The 13,195-nt window shown below is 40.8% G+C and overlaps 1 protein-coding gene across 1 annotated transcript in view; it reads right to left on the bottom strand.

Annotated features, from left to right (window-relative positions):
• Positions 1–13,195, bottom strand: part of Gabbr2 (gamma-aminobutyric acid (GABA) B receptor, 2) — a 369,184-nt gene that overhangs the window by 134,778 nt on the left and 221,211 nt on the right. Inside the window, exon 7 of the mRNA XM_005382826.2 lies at positions 1,002–1,238. Within this exon, the coding sequence (XP_005382883.1) occupies positions 1,002–1,238 (237 nt within the window). The remainder of the gene's footprint in view (positions 1–1,001; positions 1,239–13,195) is intronic.

Below are 13,195 nucleotides of genomic sequence, written 5' to 3'. Positions count from 1 at the left end.
ACAGACTCCCTCTCAAATGACCAAGTTAGACCGTAACACAGCACTTCAGCTCATTCAATCTACTCTTCAAAAATTTTCTCTATTTTCTAGGAGAAGAGTCGGAACTGGTGGCAAATATATCATGAGTCATAAATAACTACGGCTTACATCCATTACCAGAGCATAGAGTAATATAGCAATTAAGACCTAGGCCCAGGCTGGAATCTTAGTTCTGCCTCTGATTAGCTGTAGAATTTAAATTCTCTGAGCTTCATGTTCCCAGTTGTTAATGGCGATTATGACAGCATCTACTACCTGTGAGTGGCATAAGGAAGCAATGAGACCATTATTAACAGCAATAGCTGGCATTTCCTGGGTGCACAGCACCGGGCATACATGATTGAGTCTAGTCCACATGATGTACTTAAGCATAGTACTGCTATGCTAACCACATGGTAAACATTCAAAAAATAGCCATTATCATTGCTAATTTTCCCAACTTCTGTGTAAGACACATGTTATTAACCCTGTTTCCCAGATGAGAAACTTGAGGCTCAGAGCAGGTGGTCTACACAGCAAACAGCAGCAAGTTGTACCGTGCAGTGTCCCATCTTTATAACCACTTTGTAAGGTAGGCATTATTCCTGTTATGGGAATGAATGGAAATTCTGTGTTTCAAAGAAAGTAACTTGTAAGTGAAGACCTAGGATTTGAAACTGGCTCTGTCCAGAGCTCCCGTTGGCCAGCTCCGCCCATCACCTAGTAGAGATGCACCTGCACCAGATACATCTGCTCTTAGCCCTTTCTTCTTCCGGAGTTACAGCCTTTTTCCAGTGTGCCGGAGAGCACATCCGGCCTACTGCTCCTTTCAACAGCCCATACCTGGTGGCCCACCGGAAGCTGTTTCAAAGATTCCAGAGAACAGACCGAACGCACATCAAGGTGCGTGACAGCCTCTCTCCTTGCCTCTCGCAACTGCAAAGGGCACTAGGGAAAAGAAAGCGCAGGCATGCTGCACTGACCGTGACCCCGAAGAAGTTGGTCTCATTCATGGCGCTGAGGATGATCCTGCCCAGGGTGTGGTCGGTGTAGTTGAAGTCCTGGATGCGCTGGTGCCGGCTGCTGGCGTGCAGTGTCTCCATGGCCCTCTGTAGTGTCTTGGCGATGACCCAGATGCCGTCGTAAGCATAACCATGAAACTTGCTGGGCCCCACGCCCGACCGCTTGCTGTTGTACTCTCTCTCGTACTGCTGTGGGGTCTGGAAAAGCAAAGGGGCCAGGGTACTAAGTTACAGCAGGGACATCTGGCACGCTGACGCTCTTTGGTGCCCACTGTGTGCCCAGCATAGTGCTGGGCTCTGTGTCCATTACCTCATTTAATGCCATAGCCACCTCATATGGTGGGTGACATTTTGTCCCCATTTTACAGACTAGGGCCACACAGCTCTGAGTGACAGGGCTGAGGCTGAACCCTATTTGACTGGTGAGACTAAGGAGAGGGGGCAGTACTCCCCAACCAGGCCTCCCTTGATATCTGCAGGGCCTGGGCTACAGCACCCATGAGGCCCACACACTATATGCCTAGATATTTGAATTATAGACAAGTCAACAAAATGTTTAAAACACATTTTCTGTCCTACACTATAATGAATATACTTGCCAGATGATCTGGAAGGTCTAGATTGAATTCAGAATCGTGAGGCTCCTCGAGCTTCAGACCCAGTGAACAGTGACTTGCTCTGCAGCCTGCCCTCGCCCCCTTCTCCTCCCCTCCTTTTGTCTCTCCTCCCCTCCCCTCTCCTTCCTCTTTCCCAACTTGTCCCTCCCCTCTCTTCCTCTCTCTCCTACTTCCCCTCCGCTCCCCTTTCTACCCCTCTTCCTGTCCGCCCTCCTCCCATCTGCTCCAGCCTGCAGTCCAGCCAGGCTCGGTCTGCGACTTCTCCCCTTCCAGCCTCAGATATCTTCAACCACCCAGAGACAGGGGCTCAAGAACTGGGGCCAACTTTCCAAATGAGGCCCCCAGGGAGCCCATTACCCACAACGCCTCCTGGGCCTTTTCTCAAATCACTTCTAACCTCCTTGGCCAGAGATGTCATAGAGTCCACAGCTTCATCTTTGGAAAAACACTTCTTGGAGCAAAATGAATAGAGAAACCATGGATTCATTGTTAGTGTTCACTGGGAACAGTTCTTAAAGATGGTCACACAGGCCCCCTCTGTCACAGCCAGAGGCAACAAAGAGTTTCAGAGACTTGTCCAAGGTCACATACCGACACACACACAGACACACACACACGGGGGAGGGGGAGAGGGAGAAGGAAAGGGAGGGGGAGGGGGAAGGGGAAGGGGAGGGAGAGCCTCCTATCCCACCTCTGCTACTGCTTTTGTATTTCACTTTGAGGTTGCCTTAGGTTTTGAAAGCCAGCACAAGTGGTTTGCGGCCAGGCCCAGGAGTCCAGGCAGGTAGTGGAGCTAGGCCATCCGAGGTGGAGTCTTTCCTTGGCCCTGGCCCCCATGCCAAGACGCGGTCTCTTGGAGGGTTACCGTCCAGGTGCCTGGGAGCCAGTGCCAAGTGCCCCAGCTACAGCCCTGCAGGCGGTGTGCACTGTGTCGCAGCCGGTGGCTGCCTCCTTTCCTGCCTCAGGTCCTGTGGGGAGGCTTGGGTTTCTCTCAGTTTCCCTTGGAAATGCAGCACCTGCAGCCATCGTCTTCTGTTCATCGCTCCACATCACAGCAGGGACAGACTCAACTCAAGGGCTTTTCAAGGAGATGGGCTTCCCTCTGGGCCACTCCCGCTCCTCCATCTACAACACAGCTAATCCACCTCTGTCAGCTACGTGCCCTATCTATCTCCCTGTCCCGGCTGGCCTCCGAGGTGCTGCCACCACCCTTGGTCATTCCCATTCCGCCCACCGAAGCCTCAGACAGTCTGCTGAGAGGTGTCTTCTCTTCCTGAAACCTTCAGAGTCCTTCTACACTTTCATGTTTGTTCATCCACCCCCAGCTTCTGCATTAGATGTTTCCTCTGCTAGAAAACTCCAACTTTTATTACTTGGCTATATTTTCTTTGATTTTTAGATGTGATTTTGATCTACTCCTGGTTGATAATTTAGCTACTGGCTACCTTCAAAGTGTTTAAAAATTATTTGGATGTGTGCTTCTCTAATTGCTTTAAGCATGAAAAGAATGATCCGCTTTGACTTCCTCTGTCCTCTTGGCTTTTGCTTCTGTGATCCTTTTCTGATGCACACAAGGAAATCTGAGGACAGGTGGTGCCCCTGGTAGTCAACTTTTCATTGCTATAGCAAAGTACATGAGACAATCAACTTATAAAGAGAAAAAGTCTCTTTTATCTTACAGTCTGGGAGGTTCCAGTCCAGGGGCATATGACCCCATTGTTTAGGCCATAATAAGACAGCATATCACAGCAGAGATGCTTGGTAGAGGAAAACCGCTCATCCCAGGTCAAGAAGCAAAGAGAAAAAGCAAGAAGCTAGGATTATACCATCCCCTTCAGGGCCCATCCCCAATGACCTAAGGACCTCCCTCTAGGTCCACCTTCCAAAGGTTCCACCCTTCTAATAGTGCCACTCTCAGGACCTGTAACACATGGGACTTTGGGGTACACTTATCTAAACCATGGCTTGATTTTCATTTGTTCTGCCTAATGATTACATTCAGATGACCTTCGAGCGAGACTCTTAATCAGAACACAGTCTTGGGGTATCCTTCAGGGTATCTAGGATTTGCTTAAAGTAGAGGCTCTAGACCAGGGGGTGGAAATTCCAAGTATGGTCTCATCATCAAGAGGTAACTGAGTGCAATTTTATACTTCCTTTGTACAGTTTATGTGTGTGGAAGGCACAAAAAGAGAATCAAGATCATATTGCTTATTTAATTTGGGCTCAGGGCCAACACAAACCCCTATAAATGCTTTTCACATATACATCTGTGAATTCATGTCTTTTTCTAACTTACAAAACTGTTCTTCTCAGGGACAAGGAGCACAAGTAGGGCCAAGAACACTCGAAATACGGCTGTTTACCACATTTCAGGGAGTAGAGTCCTTGGAATGGGACACAGGTGAAGCTAAGCTGAAAGGTGACCTCATTCTCACTGTCTTTACATCCCAGGCCATTTATCACTGTTCCCAGGTGATGCCAGCACCTGTCTCCCTTGGGCCAAACAATGACAGCAGGAAGAAAAACTCTTACAATTGTTGCAGAAAAAGTAGTAGTTGTTCTTAAAGCAGGCCTCCAATTATTGAGGGCAGAAGAATTTCTTCCATCGTGAAGCTGACACTGAATGCTGATTAATTACTCATGCTCTGAGGTCAAGTTTATCATGTGTTGCTAAAGTTTTGGAATATGTATATATATATATTTATATATATTCCATCTTACTGACAGGTTGTGCTCCAGCATATTTTTGAAAGTCAGTTGTTGGAACTTAGAACATATTTTCCCACAGAAACTGTGTTATAAATAGTAGTTAGGTTCTCTGGCTAACCCACACAAGCTTGCTAACCCCACAGTGTGACTAAATGTGATGGGTCTGTCATTCCAACACAACCATGTTGAGCCCTGCTTCCAGGAGCTGGGGAGCTTCATAGACAAGAAAGAGGATGACAAGGAGATGCTCCTCTCCCATAGTTTTCACTAGTCCCTGCACTAGAGGTAGAACTGGCAGAATTCCTCTCTAGAACCCGTGTGTGATGTCTGATCTCAGTACCTCATTGGGAAACAGGCATAGCTAGTTTTCTGGGTCCTGCAGTCTAGTGAGGAGATCACTTGGCTAACATGTTAAAAATGCAGATTTCAGGTACATTTTGCTTCAGTATGTCAATAAATGAGTTCATTTAGGCACCTGTATGTTTTTTGAGAATCTCTTATTGCAAGCACACATAAATTGGGGATCACTGACTGTGTGATCCTTCCTGCAATGTGATTGCCCCAAGTCACTCCTTGGCCTGCTCATAGCAAGGAAACTCACTGTCTCTTCAGGTTGAGCTTCCCACCTACACAATGTGTGGGGTCCAAGACACCGCTCTTCCAGTGCAGAGTTCACACTGGCCTCCTTGTCACTTGGCTTCAGCATGCTACATCTTCCTGTGGAGCCATGCAACATGGCCAATACCCCCAAGCCCGGGGACATGCCTACCCCTTCCCCAAGTGACATCCACCTCCTGTCAAGCTCAATAATCTCAGTTCAGGCTTCCACTATGAATGAGATGATGCACCTTATATCAGACCAAATCTTTCATCAAGAGCATTGAAAAAAGCAGGATAAAATATAAAGACAGCTTTTTATAGATATCAGAGAGAAATCAAGAGTGAAAAGCCAAGATGCTGAAGGAAAGAGAAATGCTTTGGGATGGGACCAGCATCCTCTCTGAGCCACTTACTGGTTTGTAAGCCAGAAGGCCCATTGCAGAAATAGCAAGCATTGAACCAGAGATTTTAACAGCCCCTTGATGGGGGCCAAAATCTAGCTCAAGGGTACCAAGGTAGCCATACTGGAAGGGTCCAGAGCCCATAGGAAAGGGAACCACAGGAAAAGGAACCTAGCATTATAAAAGGCATTGTTTGTTGAAATGTTTGGTAATTAAGCTAAATAAAGGAAAGAAGGGCTGAGAAACCAGGCAAAAGGGCCAAGCAAATGAACAGAACTGTTTGGGGTTTCATAGTTTTGGGAAGACAAAAATTGGAACCCATGGCCAAAAAGAGCCCCAGGCTTCTACTTTAGAGCACTGGTGGGCCAGTACTAGGAATAACAGCAAGCCAGACAAGCCAGGTCTTTCAACACTAAAACCAAACCTGCAATCAGCTCCATTCCTGATTGCATTAAGAATTCAGCTTCTTGCTTGAAGAGAAACAAATATTTCCTGGTGGAAGATAAAGACTACCTGTAGCTGTTACAATTTTGTATATACAATGCATTTAATTGAATTTTTACCACGTACACAAGAAGATAGGACCAAATGTTAAAATAAAAGAAAAAGAAGGGAAAATAAAAATATATAATAGAAAGAAACCCATATGTGGTCCAAATCCTGAAGTTACTAAACATGGATTTGTTTAAGAAAATAAATGAAAAGGTGCAGAATATCACCAGAGAACTGAAAGATACAAACAAAAGAAGATAATAAAATGAAAATTCTAAAGATAAAAAATACATCCACTGAATTAAGAGCTCAATAGGTAGGTGAAGTAGCATGTCATACACAGCAAAAAGTAGATTAGTGAACTGAAGTTACTTAGTAGTAAATATTAAGACTGAAACACAGGGAGGAGAAAGGATAGGAAATAAGAAATAAGCATAAGATATATATGGCACAGGTTGAAAATTAGTGTTTGTATAATTTGTATCTTGCAAGGTAAAGGAAGAGAGAATAGACAGAATCAATATTTAAAGAGATATACTTTAGAATGTCCCTGAAGACATATATATCCACAGATTCAGGAAGTCCTGTTAAGCTCTGTGAACTCCAATAAGATAAATACAAAGAATATCATGTATGAGCAAAGAATAATAAATTATCAAAGACAAAAGCAAAAGCAAAATCTTAAAAGCAGCTAGAGAGAAAAAGTGAAGCATTCCCTTGGGAAAGGCAATTAAGTCTCATTGCTGACTTAATAGAAACAACAGAACCCAGAGAACAAAGGAATGATATCTTAAAGTGCAGAAAGAAAATAACAGACAGCTGACAGTCTAGAAGCTACACCTAACTAATAAATACCTCAAAATTAAGGTGAAATAAAGAAAATTTCAGACAATTATAAACTGAGAAAGTTTGTCTCCAGAAGACCCACAATACAAAAAAACCAGAGGAGTTCATTAGGCACAAAGATGATCATAAAAAAAACTCAGAAATGCAGGAAGAAATAAGAAGTAATGGAAAGGATAAGTATGTGAATATATATGACACCAGGGCCAAGGAAACCCAAGAAAATCTTAGAGGAGAAGAATAAAGATTTAGGACATAGACTACCAGATATTAGATATTGTTATGAAATTTCGGTTTCATAACTGGGACAGTATAGTATTGGTTAGAAGATAAACAAATAGGTTAATGGAAGATAATTGACAGTCCAGAAACAGGTCTACACTCTATACAGGCATTTTATTTATGACAAAGGTGACACTAGCATAGGCGGTGGTGTGGGAGATATTGACCCTTTCAGTAAATAGTCTTGAATTAACTGACTGTTCAGAAGGAAAGAAACGAATTTTGATCATGTTTCAAACTATATATAAAATCAATTTCATGTCGATTCTATACCTAAATGTGAAGGGCATAAAAAAACTTCTAAAAGACAAGATAGGAAAATATCTTCATGAATCTGGGTGGTTAAAAATACTTAAACATATCACAAATACACTAACCATACAGAAGATTAATGAATTAGATTACATTAAAATAATTTTTTTCATCAAAATACATCAAGAGAGTGAAAAGATAAGCCATAGAAAGGGAGAAGACAAAAATATTGCATATAATTGCTAAAGGATTTATACCTAGAATATAAAAAAAACTTCAACATTCAGGCCCATGCTTGAGTGGAAAAAAAGAAGAAAAACTATAAATCAACAAGAAGCAGGCAGGAGATCCAATAGAAAAAATGGGCAAAAGATATTAATAAGCATTAAAAAAGAGGTTATCAAAATGGCCAATAAAGGTATAAAAACATGCCTAGCTCCATCAGTTATCAAGGAAATGCAAATTAAAACTAAAACAAGATACCACTGCACACCCACTAGACTGTCTAAAATTAAAAGCTGACAACACCAAATGTTGGTGAACACGTGAACCAAGGGAAAGATGTGCTCATTGCCAGTGGGTGTGTGAATTGGTGTAACCACCTTAGAAAGATGCTTGGCAATGTCTGCTAATGCTGAACATATGCTCACCTTATGACTCAGACATTCCATCCCTAGTGTCTACCCAAGAGTAATGTGTACATGGAATACTCATCAAAATACACCAAATACATAGAAATAAATTAAAGAGTATGTGGAAGATTTTTACCCAGAATATTATACAATACATTTGAGAGAAATTAAAGAAAATACAGGGATATATAAAATTCATCAAATGAAAGAGTATGCCCCTAAGATGCCAGTTTTCCCAAAATTGACCTATAGGTTCAGCAAAATTGTAATAGAAACCAGAACAAGTTTGTCTATATGATGCATGAACTGAAAGCCTGATTTGAAAATGTATACAGAATCAAAGAAACAAGAACACCCAAGACAGACAATCTCCAGAAGAACTAAGGTGGAAGACCCACATTTACTACTTACCCAGACTCATTACAAAGCTAGGGAAAGTTAAGATGCTTGGGTGAAATACAAACAGATGGAAGAGAAATGAACAGAACCAAATACATGTAGTTACTTGACATATGATAAAGTTGATAAAATAGCACCCTATGGGGAAAGACAGACTGTTCAATACATGATCCTGAGTCAATTAGATAATTCTCATGAAAGAGAAGAGAAATGTTGATCCTTATCTCATACCATATACAAAATCAGTTCCAGGTTGGTTACAGATGTAAATATGAAAGATAAAATAATAAAGGTTCTAAATGAGGAAGTAGGAAAATGCCCTTCATGGTCTTGGGCTAGAGTCTATTAAAATAAGAATTTCTATTCACTAAAACATCCATTTATAGTATTTCAAGGTAGCTGACAATACTGGAAGTTGTATTTAAATAAGCCTCCCCAAATCTCATAAAGTATATTAAATAACATTATAGCTACAAAAATCTTATATGAACTCCTACCCTCACCAATAACTGAAAACAGAGAACACCAAAACTGTAAATTAACCAGGAGTAAAAAGAGAAAAACACTTAACTTTCATCTGTGTTTTTGCTCTACTGTAGTCTTTCAGCAAACAAAAGCAGACCGAGAAAACTGTAGCACCGTGTAGAAGATAGAGAGGTGCTATTTGAGGGTGAACTGAATAATTACCAGAAGGACCAATCCAACCTAAAGATTCTACAGGAAGACAGAGTAGAACACTTATAGTAGTATAGAATAGAGATTTCAAAGTACAATAATGTTCATGGCAGCACGTGCAGAATAACTTCAAACCAAGGAATCTAAATGCCTACTAAGGTAGAATGGGTAAGTTGTTATGTTCATGCAGGGGAATACTTTGGAACACTGAAAATGAAATCATGCCTACATCAATGACTAACACTAACAAACACATGAGAAAAGCCACAAAGAGTACACATTACATGACTTGGTTTACATAAAGTTTGACAGCAGGCATCTGTATAGTGACGAAAGTCAGGAGAATATCAGATACTGGTGGTGGGGACTGTGGGATAGAGCATAAAAGCCCTGGGTTCAGGGTTTCTGGTTAAAGTATTTTCCTTGGCCTGGGTGGTAGTTACATGGGAGTTCTGTTTAAATTTAAAAAATTGATTACAAAAAAGCCATACAACCCACAATAGCTAAACCTTTGAAGCGGCCTGTATGCCCAACAACAGGTGAATGGATAAAGAAATATGGGACATATACACAATAGAGCACTATTCTGCCATAAGGAAGGATACACTCAAGGTCTGCAGATTCCACACTCTGGCTGCGGCACCAGCCAACTCGGACCCGTTCTGCATGTTGCTTCCCCTCAGCACTGGGCAGCAGAGGTACTGACCAGCTAACAAACCTGATTAGAGATGAAGCCAATGCCCCAGGATAGAAGGTAAACCACAGAGGGTTGGTAGTTCCAGGGAGAAACAACGGACCAGGCCGGCAGTACGAGCACCAAGAAAAGCTAACAGCTATTGTAAACTACAAAACCAGCATGGTGATTTACTCTGGCAATGAATCCTCCATAGCAAAATAAATTTAGAGAAATTCAGTGCAGTGACTGCCATCTTGGAGAGGGTTTAAGCAAGAGTCATTTTGGGAACACAAGACTGTTTAAGACTTAGCTGCAGAACAAGAGATTAACTTCATTTCAAGATCTGCGTATCACCCTACCATAGTGACTAGGTGAAAGACAGCCACAAGAGACAGCCACAGAGAGGGCGTGGGCCAGACAGACACCCACTGAGAAGTACAAATTCAGGTCAAGAAGGACATGGAGCCCCACTTTCCATGGTGAGAAGCCAGGTCCAGCAAGTGTGGCTTTCAGAAGCAGCTAGATCTGAAAATGTTGGCACTAAATCTAGCAGTCTGCTTGAGACTGCACTCCACTGCCTACATCCAGAAGAGATCAGCAGTCTGAGTGCTTTGTCCATCTATCAAGGGTACACTTTGTCTTAGATGGTTGCCACAGAGTGGATGTATGTATAGTGGGGTGTATGGCTCAGGGGAGTACCTCACAAATCCACAGGCTGTAAAGCTGGGTGGGGAAAACTTTCTAGAATCCAAGCTTGCAGATCCTGGAAAGAAACCACTCATTAAATGAAGTTACAGAGGAATTTTTTTTCCTCTTTCAATTGGCTTTTTGGAGTTTGGGCTTTCTTTTGAAATTATGAAAGAAGAGGTTAAGAAACAGATCAGTAATGTGCTCAGTGAGCTTAAAGAAGATCTAACTAAACAGAAAATAGACCTTAATAACAGCATATTCAGTGAGCTTACAGAAGACACTAATAAAAAAAACTAGATGAGCTAAACAAAATAGTAAAGACATGAATGACAAGTTTAGTAAAGCATTTGAGTCCATGAAGAGATACTAAGTAGAAGTCTAAGAGTTTAAAAATTTTGAAAGTATGGGCACCAGAAGAAACCAGTGTAAAGACAGAGTGTCAGAATTAGAAGACTGGGTTGATGTTAGTGACTCAGATACCTTGAAAACAAGAGAATAGAAAAAGGATCCAACAGCTGCTAGATGATGCAAAGAAGACTAATCTAAGATTAACTGGAATTAGTGAAAAATCAGAAGACAGCACAAAGGCCATAAAAAACCTATTTACAGAAATAATAACAGAAAACTTTCCAAATATGGGGAAATATTAAACATAGAGATAAGTAAGGCATACAGCACCCCAGGTAGCCATAAATAGGAAAGAAATTCTCCACAGCACATAGTAAAAATCCCAGAAGTCCAAAATAAGATCAGAATCTTAAAAGCTATTAGAGAAAAGCAACAAATCAACTAATGAAAGTAAACCCATTAGAATTATAGCAGACTTCTCAACACAAACCTTAAAAGCCAGGAGAGCCTGGAGTGAAGTATTTCAAGCCCTAAAAGAACACACCTTTCAACCTAGACTGTTCTATCTTACAAAACTATCTTTCAAAGTGGATGGAGAAATAAGGTCATTCTATCACAAAGAGCACCTTAATAAATTCATTACTACCAAGACAACACTCCAAAAATTTTTCAAAGGTATCCTTCAAAGGGAAAATGAAGCCAACAATATCAAACAGTCTAATAGAATGAATACAGCAGGCAGGGTGAACATTTATGCAGAAGGAGCAAAAAAGAAAAGGAAATCAGCAACAAAAAAATAAAGCAGTGAGAGGAATAAGTCAATATCTTTCATTAGCAACTGTCAATATGAGTAGTCTTAATTCCCCAATCAAAAGACAATCTAGAAGAACGAATCAAGAAATAAACCCAATGATATACTTTATATGAGAAACACATTTAATCCAAAAAGAAATTCATGATTCAAGTCAAAGGATGGACAACAATATTCCATGCAATGAAAACCCTAAAACAAGCAGAAGTAGCTAGCCTATTTTCAGATAAAGTGGACTTCAAGCCAAAGCTGATCAAAAGAGGCAAAGGAAGTCATTACATATTGGTTAATGGAAATATTCAACAGGAAGAGGGACATATACACCAAACCACAGTGCACCAAACTTCATTAAAAAAACACTAATAAACATAAAAATCAGGTAACTATCAATACATTTATAATAAGGGACCTCAATACACCACTACCACAAATAGATCTACTAAACAATAATCAACAAAGAAATAGCAGAGTTGAATCAAACCTTTGAACAAATGGACTTAACAGATATCTACAGAGTGTTCTGCCCAACAACATAATACACAATATTCTCAGCAACATATGGAACTTTCTCCAAAACAGATCATATGCAGGCCCATAAAGTATGCTTAATTAAATGCCAAGAAATCAAAATTATGCATATTTTTGAATCACAATGCAATGAAACTAGAAATCAATGGCAAAAGAGTATTGTTTAATTTCCATGCATTTAACAATATTCTTGGATGGAAATTAAACAATACTCTTTTGAATAATGGCTGTGTCACAGAAGAAATTGGACAGTTCCTAGAATCAAATGATAATTCCAGCAAGGCATACCAGAATTTACGGGACATAAAGAAAGCAGTCCTAAGGGGAAAGTTTGTAGCTGTGAATACCCACATCGCAAAAACAGAGTGAGCCCAAACAAATAACCTAGTGATGTATTTCAAGGTCCTAGAAAAAGAACAATCCAAATCCAAAACTAGTACAAGGAAAGGAATTTATAAGCATGAGAGTAAAAATTAATGAAATTGAGACCAAAACATACAAAAAAATCAATGAGTCAAAGAGCTCGTTCTCTGAAAGAATAAACAAAATAGGCAAACTCTTAGCCAATCTTACTCCCACCAAAGAAAGACAAGACCTAAATCAATGCAGATTGAAAAAGATAAATCTAGACTGAAAAAGATAAAATCACAGTGAAGGTAAAATCACCACTGAAATCCAGATTATTAGTAAGTATTTTGAAAACCTGAAAGTGGCCTCTGAGGGCTTTGCCTTCATTAGCTGGATGTGGTGGTGCACAATCCCAGCACTCGGGAGGGTGAGGCAGGAGGATCACTACCAGTTTGAAGCCAGCCTGGGATACATAGAGAGTTAAAGGCCAGCCTGAAGTATACAGTGAGGTCCTGTCTCAAAACATCCAAAAAGTAATAATTTGGAGAATTAGAAGAAATAGATAGATTCCTAAGGTACATATGCATTACTAAAAATGAATCAAGAAGATATAAAAACCTCAAATAATGTAGTAACTGACCATAAAAATGAAACAATAATGAAAAACCTACTAAGAGAGCTTGATGGATTCACTGCTGAATTCTACAAGAACTTCAGGGAAGATTTACTGCAAATCTTCTCAAACTCTAATGAATGTGAAAGGGAAAGAGTACTCCCAAAGTCATTCCTGGGAGCTAGTTGTGGTGGACTGACAACTGGTGGTCAACTTGTAATAACACCCAGCTGAAC

This window comes from Chinchilla lanigera, unplaced genomic scaffold (assembly GCF_000276665.1).
Source record: "Chinchilla lanigera isolate Chin_1 unplaced genomic scaffold, ChiLan1.0 scaffold00018, whole genome shotgun sequence".
NCBI lineage: Eukaryota > Metazoa > Chordata > Mammalia > Rodentia > Chinchillidae > Chinchilla > Chinchilla lanigera.
Note: the sequence above shows the minus strand (reverse complement) of the source record. Positions and strands in the feature narration are given on the sequence as shown.